The 13220-nt window shown below is 40.4% G+C and overlaps 1 protein-coding gene across 1 annotated transcript in view; it reads left to right on the top strand.

Moving 5' to 3' along the window:
• The window catches only part of PHF21B (PHD finger protein 21B), a 157771-nt gene that overhangs the window by 123186 nt on the left and 21365 nt on the right, over positions 1 to 13220 (top strand). The window contains 2 exon segments of the mRNA XM_062490881.1: positions 8380 to 8730; positions 11104 to 11226. Coding sequence (XP_062346865.1) covers positions 8380 to 8730; positions 11104 to 11226 — 474 coding nt within the window.

The raw sequence follows: 13220 nt of genomic DNA, 5'->3' as shown, positions 1-13220 counted from the left end.
TCCAGCTTCCAGCTGCAGAACAACTATTCTGTCTATTTTGAACTGGTTTACAGGCAAATATAAGTCGCATTGTAGCCACCTGAAGGTACATGTGAAATGTTATTTTCTGTTCTTCAACAGGAAGATTTTAAATGAATATCTGATGTAAGCTATTTCTTCTCTTTTCCTTTTGGAAGAAGCATATACAGTTCTGCTGTATATGAGAGTTCTGCTTAGGGTTTCTTTTGATCAATTTGCTTATTTTTAATGTTCATGCTACATGCATGTCCCTACAGAAAACATTTAGTGTAGAAATTGATGCGTGTACTCGTAATTCTTAGAGAAGTTTGAGACAGCTGCCTCAGCCTTGTTGTAGGGACTCCCTGTACCAGGCATGTGTGGCCAGCCTGGTCTTTCATACTAAGTCTTTACAGGGAGAGCTTTGAAGATTGGGATGGAAACACAGTACTTTATTGAAAAGTCTGTGGGTATCTCAGTTCCACACTAGTGGAGGGTTTGGTAGGTTCCCTGTGCTGCTGAGAGAGGCCGTGGCTTGCTGTAGCACCTTCAAAGTATGTATTTTACACTGCTGCTGTGCAGCCAAGACAGGTGAAGGTGTGACTAAGGTGGTGCAATAAGAACATTTCTTGTGGATGGTAGCATGACGGAGTGTGGCAGTGACAAGAAATCCAGTCTTCTGCAGTAAGGTCGAGGATGAATGTGTAGGGTAGATCAAGGAGGGCTATGCTCAGAAACACCTTTTCCAAAGGACCTCTGTTTCCTCCGCCTTTCTATCAGTGTCAGTTTTCACTTCTTAACAAGAGAATTGATCCAGAGTGGTGAGGAAGGAGAAGCAACCCTAACCCAAACCTGTTACTGTCGTTTGAGACCTTCAGATCTGATCAGTGTGGTAAGAACTTTGAAAAGGACCTCTATAGAAGTCAACTCTCCATGATAGTCTGCACATAGAATTCAAAAGTATCCATGAAAACCTCAGAAAACATTCAAGCCATTTTTACATCTGACATGGTACCTTTTTAGTGGTTGAAACTTTTATGTTACTCCATGTCAAATGCTGCTTCGCAGAGTAGCAGCAAATGAGAGGGTAAGAAATTTCCCCTCTCTCCACTGGTGCCATTTTTATCCATGTGAAAGTTGTGACGTCCAATCTATGTCTGGCCTAGATCTGGACTATACTGTGTCTCTGAGCCTCAAGGCCAGTTGTACAAGCTTGGATTGGAACTCTGGGTGTATAACAGGTGGACAGAAATTGGCTTTCTTTGTTTGCATGAGCTCAGTAAAGGCTTGGAGGAACTAGTTATGCTGCTGTCTGACCCTTCATTTTCATCTCCTGGTGTCTCTGCATTTTGTGTGCTTCCATCTTGCTTAGGCTGTCAGCAGATGGAAATTACTTTTGTTCTTACTTCTATTATTGTTTTTGTCTTTCTTTTTTGATTTTGGCTACTAAACGAGTCGGGGCTGGTCAAATCATCATAATGTGTTGTTATTGCTGTCTAGAAACAGGAGCAGCTCTTAAAGTGATGGACAGTACAAAACACTGATATCCATGGTCTTTAATGTGACACCAGATTTTGTGTCCAGTGAATGCCAGCTGTGTGGATTAGTTCAGAGCTTACCTAAGGAAGTATATGAACAGGAGGAAAGCAGACAGGCCATCTCTCATTCCTGCCTAAAGGCTTCATGGACACTTTAAATTGAAGGAAGTTAATCAAAGATGAGTATCTGTGAGAGAAGGAAGCTAACTTGTTAAGCTGAAAAGAGTGGAAATGAAAGTAAGTTATTGACTGGTGTGTATAATCACCGTCTATCTTTTATATTCCCATTGTAATCCTAAACAATAAGGATTACTTTTTTTCCTCGGAGGTACAAAGATAACTGCATGTTCAAGGACAGAATCATTGTGCAGAAGGTAAAAAAAACCCAGAAATCCTTGTCAACTTCAACCTCTACTTCTTAATTTTTGAATAATGTTGATTTTTATTTGCTGGTTTAATGGTAGCTTTTCCCCTTTGCAAATAGAAAAGAGTCACAATGAATCATTTATTCAATAGTGGCAGTGCCAAACCAGAAAATATAGGCAGAAAAATACACAGTCCATTAGCAAAAGTCAGCCAAGTTTCTGTGAAAATACAGTTTTGTGTTTGTTGGGTCTTGACACTGGATAGAAGCCACGCCACCCACGATAAACCATTCTCTCACTCTCCTCTGCTATAGTTGGCAGAGGAGGGGAAAAGAAAAACCAAAAAGCTCTTGGTTTTGAGGTCAGATAAGGATTAGGCAAAAACACTTCAAGGGCAGAGCAGGCTCAAAACTGAGATGGTACAAAGAAAAAAATATTAACAGAATTAAAAGAGGATAACGACAACTAAAATAAATCTTTAGAACACCTTCCCCCCCACCCCAGGCCCTTCTTTCCCTCCTACCGACAGTGCAGGGAGACAAAACATGGGGTTTTTAGTGAGTTTGTCACTTCTAAAAATCTTCCACTTGCTTAGGGAGAGAAGTCTCTTCTGTTATGTCATGGGCTCCTTCCTATGAGAGACAGTTCTCTGAAGTTTTCCAGTGTGGTTCTAATTTTCCTGCCTGACCTGCTGTATCCCGAGTCCACGGGCAAAGTAGTTTTCCTGAACTAAATGGCATGGGTCATTTTAGTTCATGGTGTGTTGCTTTTAAGGATGAGTTGTTCTAGTTTGGAAGCAAAGATCCTCTTTCTCTATGTTCTCTCTCTGTGTTTCCCACTGAATTGCATCTTTTCAGCATCTACTCCCTCAAGCATGAGCACCTTTTCTTGTGGGCTGTGGGTGGACCTCTACATCCCCCATGCACGTCATGAATTAAAGGGACACAGTTTGTTGTATTATAGTCGCCCACCACGGCTTGCAGAAGAATCTCAGCTCTAACACTTGGAGCACCTCCTCCCCCTCCCTCTTTTCACTGACCCACATGTGTCATCATGTTGTTCTCATCACGTGTCCTCACCTTTTCCTTTTCTCTGACTTGGGAGAAAATTGGTGTCCATGGGTTAGTTTCTTTCCAAGTTCTACGAGCTGAAAAGGTCTTACAGGGTTTTGCAGCACTGAAAGTTTGATTCTATCTGGGCTCCTCACATTGGACTCGCTGGCCATCTGTTGCATGGGTGCCTCTATTCAACACCTCTCTTCACGTGGGGTGCCTAAAAGGAAAATTCTGTTCTGCCTGAAAGCGGCTGAATGAGCAGAATTCACCACGAGCCGTGCTGAGATGGTGTGGCCATCCAAGGTCCTGGCTGCATGGCGGCTCCCGGTGCCAGGATGGCCCTGGCAGATACCTTCCCACCCTACAAAAGAAAAACAGAGGAATTGTGCATGCTTTTTCTTTCTTAACTATGTCATCACAGAGGTGTTACTCACTATGTTAATTGGCCTAGCAGCATGTCTATTTTCAGAGCCAGCCTGCAACTGGCTTTGCCAGGCATGGAGGAAGTTTCTAGCAGCTTCCAAAACAAAAATCATTTCCACAGCTGGCTTCTTCCCCACTCACCAAAAAATCATGCCATGCAAAACCAACACCTTTGAACAGTGTTCAAAACATTAATAAGACTTTTAATAAAAAACTCCCACCTGACTGCCTTGTGCCAACATCCAGAAAAACCAGAGCTCGCAGATTCCCACTCAGACATCCTCCTCAGCAAAACTTCCATTTCTGTAGCATCAAGAAAAGCCGAAAGAAAAACTAAATTAAATTATTTTACTCTCTTAAGAACTGCCCAGGAGTTCTATTAGCTGCATGACGCCTTTACACTAAAGTTAGCTGTCCATGACTAACAACTGAAATAGCAAATCCTGGCAGGTACACAGCACCTGGGAGATGCCCGATGGAGTGTGTGCAATTTGAACACATGTGAACACACTGCTGAGTGACTCCTGGGTTGTGCTGCATTGTAAACTGAGAGACCAGGGTTTGTTTTGAGTGGCTTGTTGCAGTTCTGGCCTTGCTGAAGTCTGCTCAATTTTGCTATTGGTTTGGATCAGATTAGGGTTTCTTCCCTGGTCTGCTCCATCCCAAGCAGTGGGATTGAAAATGTGGGCTGGAGCAGCTCCTTGGGTTTTGCCCTGCATTTCACACCATCCTGTAGGTTCACAGGCTAATATTCCAGGGATATGCTAAAGAGAGGGCTGTGTTATGTGTGAACATGGGATTCACTGATTGTGGGTCATCTTGCCTGGGCTTTCTACAATGAAGAGTAACTTCTTTTTTGTGTAGCCCCATCAGAGGGGAAAGAGAAGAAATAAATCTTCCCTGTGGGAGGAAAATAAACTATGTTTGTTTTGACAGTGGTTTTAGACCAGGCTGAAGATAATGGGAGCTTATTGGGAATGGAACTAAAAATTAATCAAGATGCAAATACTTGCATTTGAGTGAGTGGGGCAACCTGGATTTTAGGGAGTGTCATTGCTGTAAAGTTAAGCAGAATTTTTTTTTACCTGCTTTTTACTGATTAAAAAGGAAGAGGGAAGGAGTCAGTCCTCAGCTGGCATAAATAGACACAGCTTTACTGAAGTCATTGTGCATCTGTTCATTTGGATGCAGAATGTGATTACACCATATTGCACTCTTTTTATCAGCCATTGCTAATGTTTTCTGTGTAATCCTATAAAGTTTTCAAGAATGAAAGCTCTGGCTGCTGTTCCCAGCACTTTGCCTCTGTGACATATGAATTGTGCTAAATCCATTTTGAGTTTTTGTTTTTAAGCTCTGAGTACAAGGGTGAAGTGAAAATAAATTGTGAATAATGGTCTTTCTCTCAAAGGCAATGTGATATTGCGTTGAGCTGAAAAATTTACTTTCATACAGATTGGCCCTGCTAGAAGGGCTGATGGATGCTGAGCATGATCCAGCTGATATCTGATACAGGGGATGAGGAGGGCTCTTCAGTGTTGCTGACAAAGCTACAACAAGATCTAGGGACTGGAAGCTGAAGTTAGGCAAATTCAACCTTACAATAAAATGCTAGTCATGAGCATAAAAAAAATTAATAATTTACTGGAGCTCATCATTAAGAATTCTTTAGTATTTTCCTTTTAGAATCAGTCTTCAGTTTCTGGGAGAAATTATATGGCCATACAAGAAGTCATGTTTGTCACAGGAGCTGATTCTTTCCTGATCTGAAACTCTTTAAAATATATCAAATTAGAAGTTGTTGAACATAAGAGCACTCTGTAGGTCTCACAGGATTGGGCCCTCTCTTACTTCCATGTCTGAAAAGCAGGCAGCCCACACCTAGTGAATGCTCAGATTTGAGAATATCTCCTTGAAAAATGTGCTCACCTGCAGCTATCTGAGAAGTACCAGTCTGAACATTGCTGCAGGAAATAAAATGTTTCTGTTATTGTGGGTATTGAGGAAACTCAAGAACAACACAGGTTTAGGAAATCATTATATTGAAGAAGCAGCTCTCTCTTCTGCATTTTGAGCCCTGGTAGTATCACATTCTGTTTTGACAGCTGTCAGAAGTTAAATGGAAGATACTTGGGGAAAGAAGGGTTGAGCTACAGGAGAATTGTTACTTGCAACACTTGCCAAGAGTTGAAGTGTTCTTTTGGTAATGTACATGCTGTCTCTTTTTCTTTCTCTTCTCTTTTGCTCAACTTTGGGGCCTTTTATTTCTGTAACTCTTGTGACAGGGACTGGTGTCATCCAACCTGTGCTACATTCAGTAGAAAATTACTTTTTGGTACTGTGTGTGTGCAGTGTAGTCCCTGTCCTGGCCTAGTTTTATTCTACCTCTTCTTCAATGATTGCCAGCTTCCAAACTTTTGCTAGTGCCTTTGTCCTCCTTTCATCTCCCAAATTTACACTACAGTTTTTCCATGAGGGAAAGGAATTAATGCTACCTTTTCTCTTATTTTTTTCTCTCTCTAGCTGGCACTATTTATCTTCACAAATAACAGTAGCAGTTTGGGATTTTAGGTGACACTTTTCCGAAGGTCTTTCATGTAGCTGTTTATTAAATATTTAAGCTTAGTGGTTTTATTCCGAGGGGAATGTTCATAGGTGTTAGAGCACAGGAGGCTTCTATGTCTTCTTTCTGTTTTGGACTCACACTTGCAGGCCCTGGAAATAAATGTAGTTTTCACTTTAAATTATCGTAACTTTAACTGAGGAGCACCTGAAACTTTTGTTTCTGTAGTCACCCATTTTTAATGTTCTGCAATTGCAAGTAAATATGGTCTCCCAGGATTAGGTAGACTTCACAGGGAGTTTACAGAGGCTTAGCCTGTGAAAACAGCTATTCCTCTTCTGCATCACATGGTGGCAGAAAGTGCCCAGCATATGCTCTGTGCTGTACCAATTTGGTAAGTCCTATCAGCTAATTTCAGTATGCAGCACTTTATAAAGAATTTAGTATTTTGGAAAATTAAGTTTGTTTAATTATCTGTGCAAGAAGAGCTTATTTTACAGTGAGGTAATACGTGTTCATCCATATCTTGCAGGATGTGTATTATGGGTGTGTAGGATTCACTGAGGTATTACATCATGCAGCAGAAAAGATAATTATATAGCTGGAATATATGTAGGCATTTAGTTTTAATCAGGCTTTTGATTAAATATAAAAGTACAATTAAGAGTGACAGATACAGTGCATGACTACATGACTACATGACAGTTTTTGGCTAGAAGAACTCCTGAACTGATGGGTTTAAACCAATGCTTTGTGCACTGCTTTTGAAAATAAGACCATTAACTAATTATGGATATGAAACTAATTAGAGAGTTCTCCCTTAAACTATTTGACCAAGGTATTTGGTATCTTAACTAAGCCAGTGAGATGATTGTTATACAAAGTGATTGCATAAAGAAAATTATCAAAGAACCCTTCAGTTACTGTCAGGGTATTTTGGCTATGGTTCATTGGAGTTCTGTGTAGTTTTGCATAATTTCCCAGCAGGTTTCTGAGGCTTTCCAGTGTTACCTCAAAGTTGTGAACTGAACACAGTGGCTTCCTGGCTCTGCACGAGTCTGCAGGACCTTGGGCAAATGTCCTTTACCTTTTCATCTACCTTGACTGCTGGACATGTGAATGTCCCGAGCAGGACTGTGCCTCTGATACCAGTTTGGCACTGCTCTTGGGTGTTGGGTCCTATTGACATTTGAGGGACAAGTTACCAAGACACAGAGAGCTTGCAACAGCAAGTGTTGCTGCACTAAATACTTGCTGTGAGGTTATGGTTCCTTCCTGACATGATAGGGGATGATGGCCAGCCTTGCGAGATGGTTTTCTGCACACCAGTAAATCCCTGCATTTTCTTTAAATTGCTTACTTAGGCTCAAGATTGAAGTTGGCACCATTTGAAGGGCACATGTAGACTCCAGCATAGTGACACAGGCAGCTGTTTCCCATGTTTGTCTGTTAGAACTTGGCATTTTGTTTCACAGTATGGAAGGTGCAAGAAGTGACAGGACTAAATAAGCACAGAGGGAACTGACTGTTTTATCTGGCTGTGTTAACGAATAAGCTGGGAGTGAAGTTAACTCCATGTGAAGCAGTCTTAATTATTTATTTTCAATCCTGGAACTGTACTTAAAATGTTGTTAAGGCAGAGCCATGTTGACAGGGTGATGTTAATTACACCACTGGAAACACATCACATTAGCTGAAAACAATTGATTGCAGCTGTCATTCATGGCTCTGGGTACAGTCCCAGCTGTTGCAAAGCTGGGCAAAGTGTCCTGTTCCATTCATGGAAGTTCCTCCTGCATCCTCCCACAGCTGCAAATTAGCTCTTTAATTACTGCAATAAAATATGATGTTTGGTGGTTGCAGGTTTCTTGTATCCCTCTCTTAATTTTATTTATTTTTTGTGAGCTAAGTGATTGTGTGACTGATCTCTCCATTTGACTTGGCATGCCTTAAACATGTGAGGATGTTCATTGATCAATCCACCAGTATAAAAGCATATACTTTACTGTCCCTGTAAATGCTTTCCCACAACTCCCTCAATGATTCAGCTCCCTCCCCTTAATTCACAGCATAAGTGTTGTGACCTTCAGAAAAGGAAATTTTTGCACCTGGATTTTCCATTCTCTGCAAAGGCTTTGGCATGCACATCCCTTCTGAGAACTGAATGCAACTTGACTGGCATTTGTATGGGTGTGTGCTAATCAAAATAAGGATTTTGCCTTCTCACTTATTGTTTAGCATTGCAGTGAGTTAAGAACTTCAACATTACCCAATTGAGAAATGCTGGGAATGTATATACAAGTAAATGAATGGCTGGCTTCTTGGAGATGCTACATTCTGTTTTTCTAGATGCTCCTGATACAGGGTTAATGCAATTAGAGATTCTACTGGGAGAAGGCATGTGTGCAGTGTTTGTTCACGTGCCTCTCTTTTTGTAGGTTAGGCCAAAGACCCTGATTCCAGACAGCCTCCCAATTTCCCCGTGCAGAGACCAACCTTCCAAGCAGCCTCCCACCTTCCAGAAGGCAACCATAGTGAGCATCAAAAACCCTAGCCCTGCCCTCCCAACTGCCAACAACACCGTCAGCCATGTCCAGACACACAACAGCCAGTCACAAAGTGTCACCGAGCCTGCAGCTCTCTCGTCCCCTCTGAGTGGTGCCGGTGTGGCCTACGCCATCATTTCCACCTCCCCCAGCAATGCAGCTCCGATCAGCACCAGCGCCACCGTCTCCGTGGTCAATGACAGCATCAAAGTGCAGCCGCTTCTAATCAGTGCCGACAGCAAGGTGAGTTCCCTGGGCAGCCAATGCAGGAGCTGTGCTGCAGGTATGAGCAGAGTGTTACCCTGGGAGTGCACACCCTGTGCAGTGTTGTCAAGAGTTCTGATAGTTCCTTTAAAAAGAAAAACAAATAAACCACTTTTATCCAAATGTTCACATGTCTCTGTACCAGTCCCGAGGGTTGTTGGGCTCTGATACCTTCTTGTCTGCAGCTGGGTCCCCTCAGAGTGCTGGCGGGGTGGGGGAGCAGGAGCTAGGTGTTCCTCCAGTCCAGGGGTTTCACAGGTGCCTTGAGGTCCCATCTGGGGTGCCAGAACTGATGCCTGGAAAGGCTGACCTGGAACAGAGACTAAACAGAGCAAAAGGAATAAAACAGGTATTAATTGAAAGACCTTAAAAGGGTTCACCTTGGGCAGTACAAGATCCTGGCCAGGGCTACACCCAAGTCGAATCCAAGATAGATCCCAGTCCCGAGTTTTTACACTTTTATAAGTTAGTTCATCTCCATATTGGGGTTAATTGTCCAACCACAGTCCCAGGTTGTGGAGTCTCAAACCCCTGGCTTGGCCCCTTCCCTTTGCTTTTGTTTATACTTTTTGGGTACTGAGTGTCCTTGATTCTCTAGCTGGGAAGGGATTGTTGTGTCTAATTACCCTGGGAAGAGAACTTACTGACAACTAGTATGAAGTTTCAGAGTTACATACCAGGCACCAGAGAATCTGAGAAATGTAAAAGCTAAAACCCAAGGCACCAGCTCTCAAAATAATCAGAAAGCAATGGGAAAGTTCTTCCCATTGTCCTAAAAAAGGGACACATAGAGGCTAGTAGACTTTTATCTGTGTACAATCCTTTTTGCTACTGAGAAAAAAACACAACATTGTGTAGGCTGACATTAATAAGAACCATATGAACTTAAAGAGAAGTTCCTTAAGCCAATCCTCACCAATAAAATCCCTGAATTCTATACAGGCTCAAATTTCCTATGGCCTCTTCATTGGTGCAGTGATACTAGATTTGTTGACTGACCCCAGGGAGTACGTTAGAGATTCCCTTCTGCTCTTCCAGGGGAAGACCAAATGAAATGAGAGCTCAGGGTTTCATGACTGACTAAGAGTCAGTAGAAAGAAAAAATTCAAGCTATGAATTACTTGTTTCATCTTTGTACTGCTTTTCAGCACTGGACTGCAAGAACTTCACCACTCTTATATTAGAGACAGATTCCATACAGGCTGCTAATGTACCCAGCAGACATTCACTGTAATTTGCTACTGGGATTCTGATACTTTTGGTCTTCTTGGCAGCACAGGTTCTCATACAGTGCTAAAAAATACATAGGATGTAGGATGGCTTTTGAGGTAAATAAAAACAGACATCTCTTCCCCATTTCTTTGAAATAAATTATTTTTCTCTTACTTAAAATGACTGCTGGCTCAGAAAACCATCCATTTTTATGCTCATAAATCTTCTAGAGTGACTGTGTTGAGATAATATATCTAACACTTAAATGACAATGATTGAAAATTAACAATGAAGTAGATGGAAAATGCTGAGTGTTCAAACCTAATAATCTTTATCCAGAAGATGATAGTCCTTGGGAAGTCCTTTTGAAGCTTCCACAGTCCTTTTGATTGTAAGTGTGAAGTCATATGTGTAGTTCTGTGGGCAGAAATTAATTTCTTTTGATTTAATAGCCTCTAGATAAGGTGACCTACCTCGTGTAAATCTTTATGTGGTAATGCAAATATGAGCAGTTGGATATACTATCATAAATGTGTGAATGAGGTCTCTGTCCTAATTCTTATAGGTTCAAAACAAGACCAAATTTTAATTTAAAACACATATAGTTTATTTAGTTTAAGGAAAACTGGACATCCACTGCTTATAACATAAAAAGGCTGAGGACTGAAGTCTGATCTCAGTTGCATGAGGAGCACCTTCTTTCCCATCCCCATGTATTTACTCTGAAATAACACAGGAATGACTGAGATCACACTGGGTTTGAAAGTTTAGCAATCCAATCTCTTCTGCTTGTACACAAAATAAAATCAAAGGAAAGACCTTGAAATCACTAGCTCCACAAAGCATGGCTTCTCAGCCACCTTCACAAGTTCTCTAAATACAAAGTGTCCTAATTTTCAGAGGCACTGATCAAGGACTTAGGCTGCATCAGGTTTATAATGCACCAATAAGAACTTTTAGAAACGTAAGTATGGATTTAGGACCTTAACCTAGGTATCCTGTTTTTTTATGCTTTTGACTTGTGACTTACATTTCTTTCTTGTAGGGTATCAATTAGCCCTTGAAAGAGGACTCAAAGGTTTCAGGCAGAAAAATTCAGTTTCATATAGTGAATTCTCTTATTTGTACGTTGTCTTTTAGGTTATCATTATTCAACCTCAAGTCCAAACCCAGACAGAAAGTAAAGTGGAGACAAAGAAACCTCCTGAAGAGTCAGCTCAGGGACTGCCTGCTACCAAAAAGAAAAAGGAGGAAAATCCAGAGGTGATTTATTTTATTTTTTATTTTTAATAAATGAGGTACAATATGGTTAAGTTACTGGGGCCAAATATAAACATTCTTATGTGTGCATATGTGATTACTTTATTTGTGGTCATGGTTCTGCCAACTGTTAATCTCCCTGCCAGTGAGTGCCTTGACAAATTTGGTTTACACCATTCAGACCTTCCACTGTCACAAAATATTAGACTTGGAGGTCTCATAATACCTAGAGGTCTCAATAGTCTAGGGACCCCATGGTTGTAGCTGGATTTCTTGTGAAAAGTGTATACAAGCTTAAGATATTTTCTTTTATGGTACCAAACATGTAGCATCAGAATTAGAGGCTGTGTGTGTGGTGGAATTAACATTTCTTTTGTAAGCTGAATTTTAACATCTTCTTTGTAATGAATCTTGCAATTTTTAGATTGTATTAATAGTTTCCTGCATTTGCTGTGTACATATCTTTCCACATGTACACAGATTCTAGTCTGAAATATATTAAAATCCTTTTAATTGAGTAAGAGAGTAGAAAGCAGGTAATGAGACTAAATTGCTTTTGTGAATTATACTTTTGATTTAAACTAAAAATATAAACTGCAAGTCCTTGTAGAAATGGGGTCTCTCTAACAGACATTTTGGGTTTTGACTGGATATGTTCACATTAGATTGGGTGTAATTTTAGGGCATTTTGAGAAGTTATACAGACTGAATCTACTTCTTTTGTGGAAATGCTCAGCTCCTGTCAAATCTTGAACCTCACTAGTCTAATAAACCTGTAGCACAAAAGCATCCTTGGAGTTGTAGATTTAAGAGGATTATTATAATACAAATCTATGTTACTTGAGGCATGTTGGTGGTCATTTGTTTTACCATTGTAAGAGGTTCATATACTTAAACAGTGTTAAGGATAAATATTTTACACAGCTCTGTGTAGAAACTCTGCAAAACTACGCTTAGGAGACCTCCCAAGTTTAAAACCTGACTCTTACATGAATCTTCATTATCACTGAATGATGAAACTGTAGAGTCCTGTTTTGTTTAGGCAGGTATTTCCAAAAACTTATTTATTTTGTAGCACCTTATGGGCAGAAAGGCCAGTAGGCCCTTCTTAGAAACAGAATGCTAGGAAAAGACATAATTTTTTCTTTACCAGTAACTTTTGCCCATAGAAAAAATAATGAATAAAAGCCTTCCAAGGAGATGCATGAGGAAGCAACTGGACTGGGCCTACACTTATGGTATGGGATTCAAAAATGTAAGGTTTTCATTACATTGCTAACTAGAATATCTAATTTTTCTAACCACAGACACTGTTCCTACCCTGTCTACTGGAGGTCTCAAAAACCTTAATTTTCTGGGTAGAATGCTGACACTGTGCCCTTAACTATGACTGTTCTTCTCATAGATTTGTTGCACAGCCATAAATAGGTAGGGCTAGAGTGAATTTCTTTTGTTCTTTGAAAGTAAACTTTAGTTGATTATCATGTATTTATGCAATTAGTGTAATTAGAACTGACATCATAATTAGTATAAATACATGTAATGACATAAATAGAACATGTAATTACAAAACTAAATGCTTTTATGAAAGTCTTTGTTTTGCTTCATGAGAGACATGTTGTGTGTTTCTATAAGCACTCATGGTTTGTCAGCAGATGATTAAATTTAAAGCAAAAACAACATGGTATTTTTAAAAAGAAAATAGGCACTCAAGACACTTCTCACTTTTATTTATCTTCAAAGCACAAAACTGAGGCAGGAACTCCAATACATCTCTGTGTAGAACTTAGCTGGGAGAGACTGGGATTTAACAAATTACACTGACAATTTGGAACAAGCTGACTAGAAATAGCCAGACTTACCAGTATCCAGGATTCTCACATGCAGGTACTGAGTGCACCTGAACAAATTGAGAAGAGTGAAGATAATTACTGTCTTTAGCTCCTGGCTTGGTCATTCTGCTGAGCTGGGGATGGAGAACAGTGATGATGGATCCG

Source organism: Cinclus cinclus, chromosome 4, assembly GCF_963662255.1.
Source record: "Cinclus cinclus chromosome 4, bCinCin1.1, whole genome shotgun sequence".
Taxonomy (NCBI): Eukaryota; Metazoa; Chordata; class Aves; order Passeriformes; family Cinclidae; genus Cinclus; species Cinclus cinclus.
Note: the sequence above shows the minus strand (reverse complement) of the source record. Positions and strands in the feature narration are given on the sequence as shown.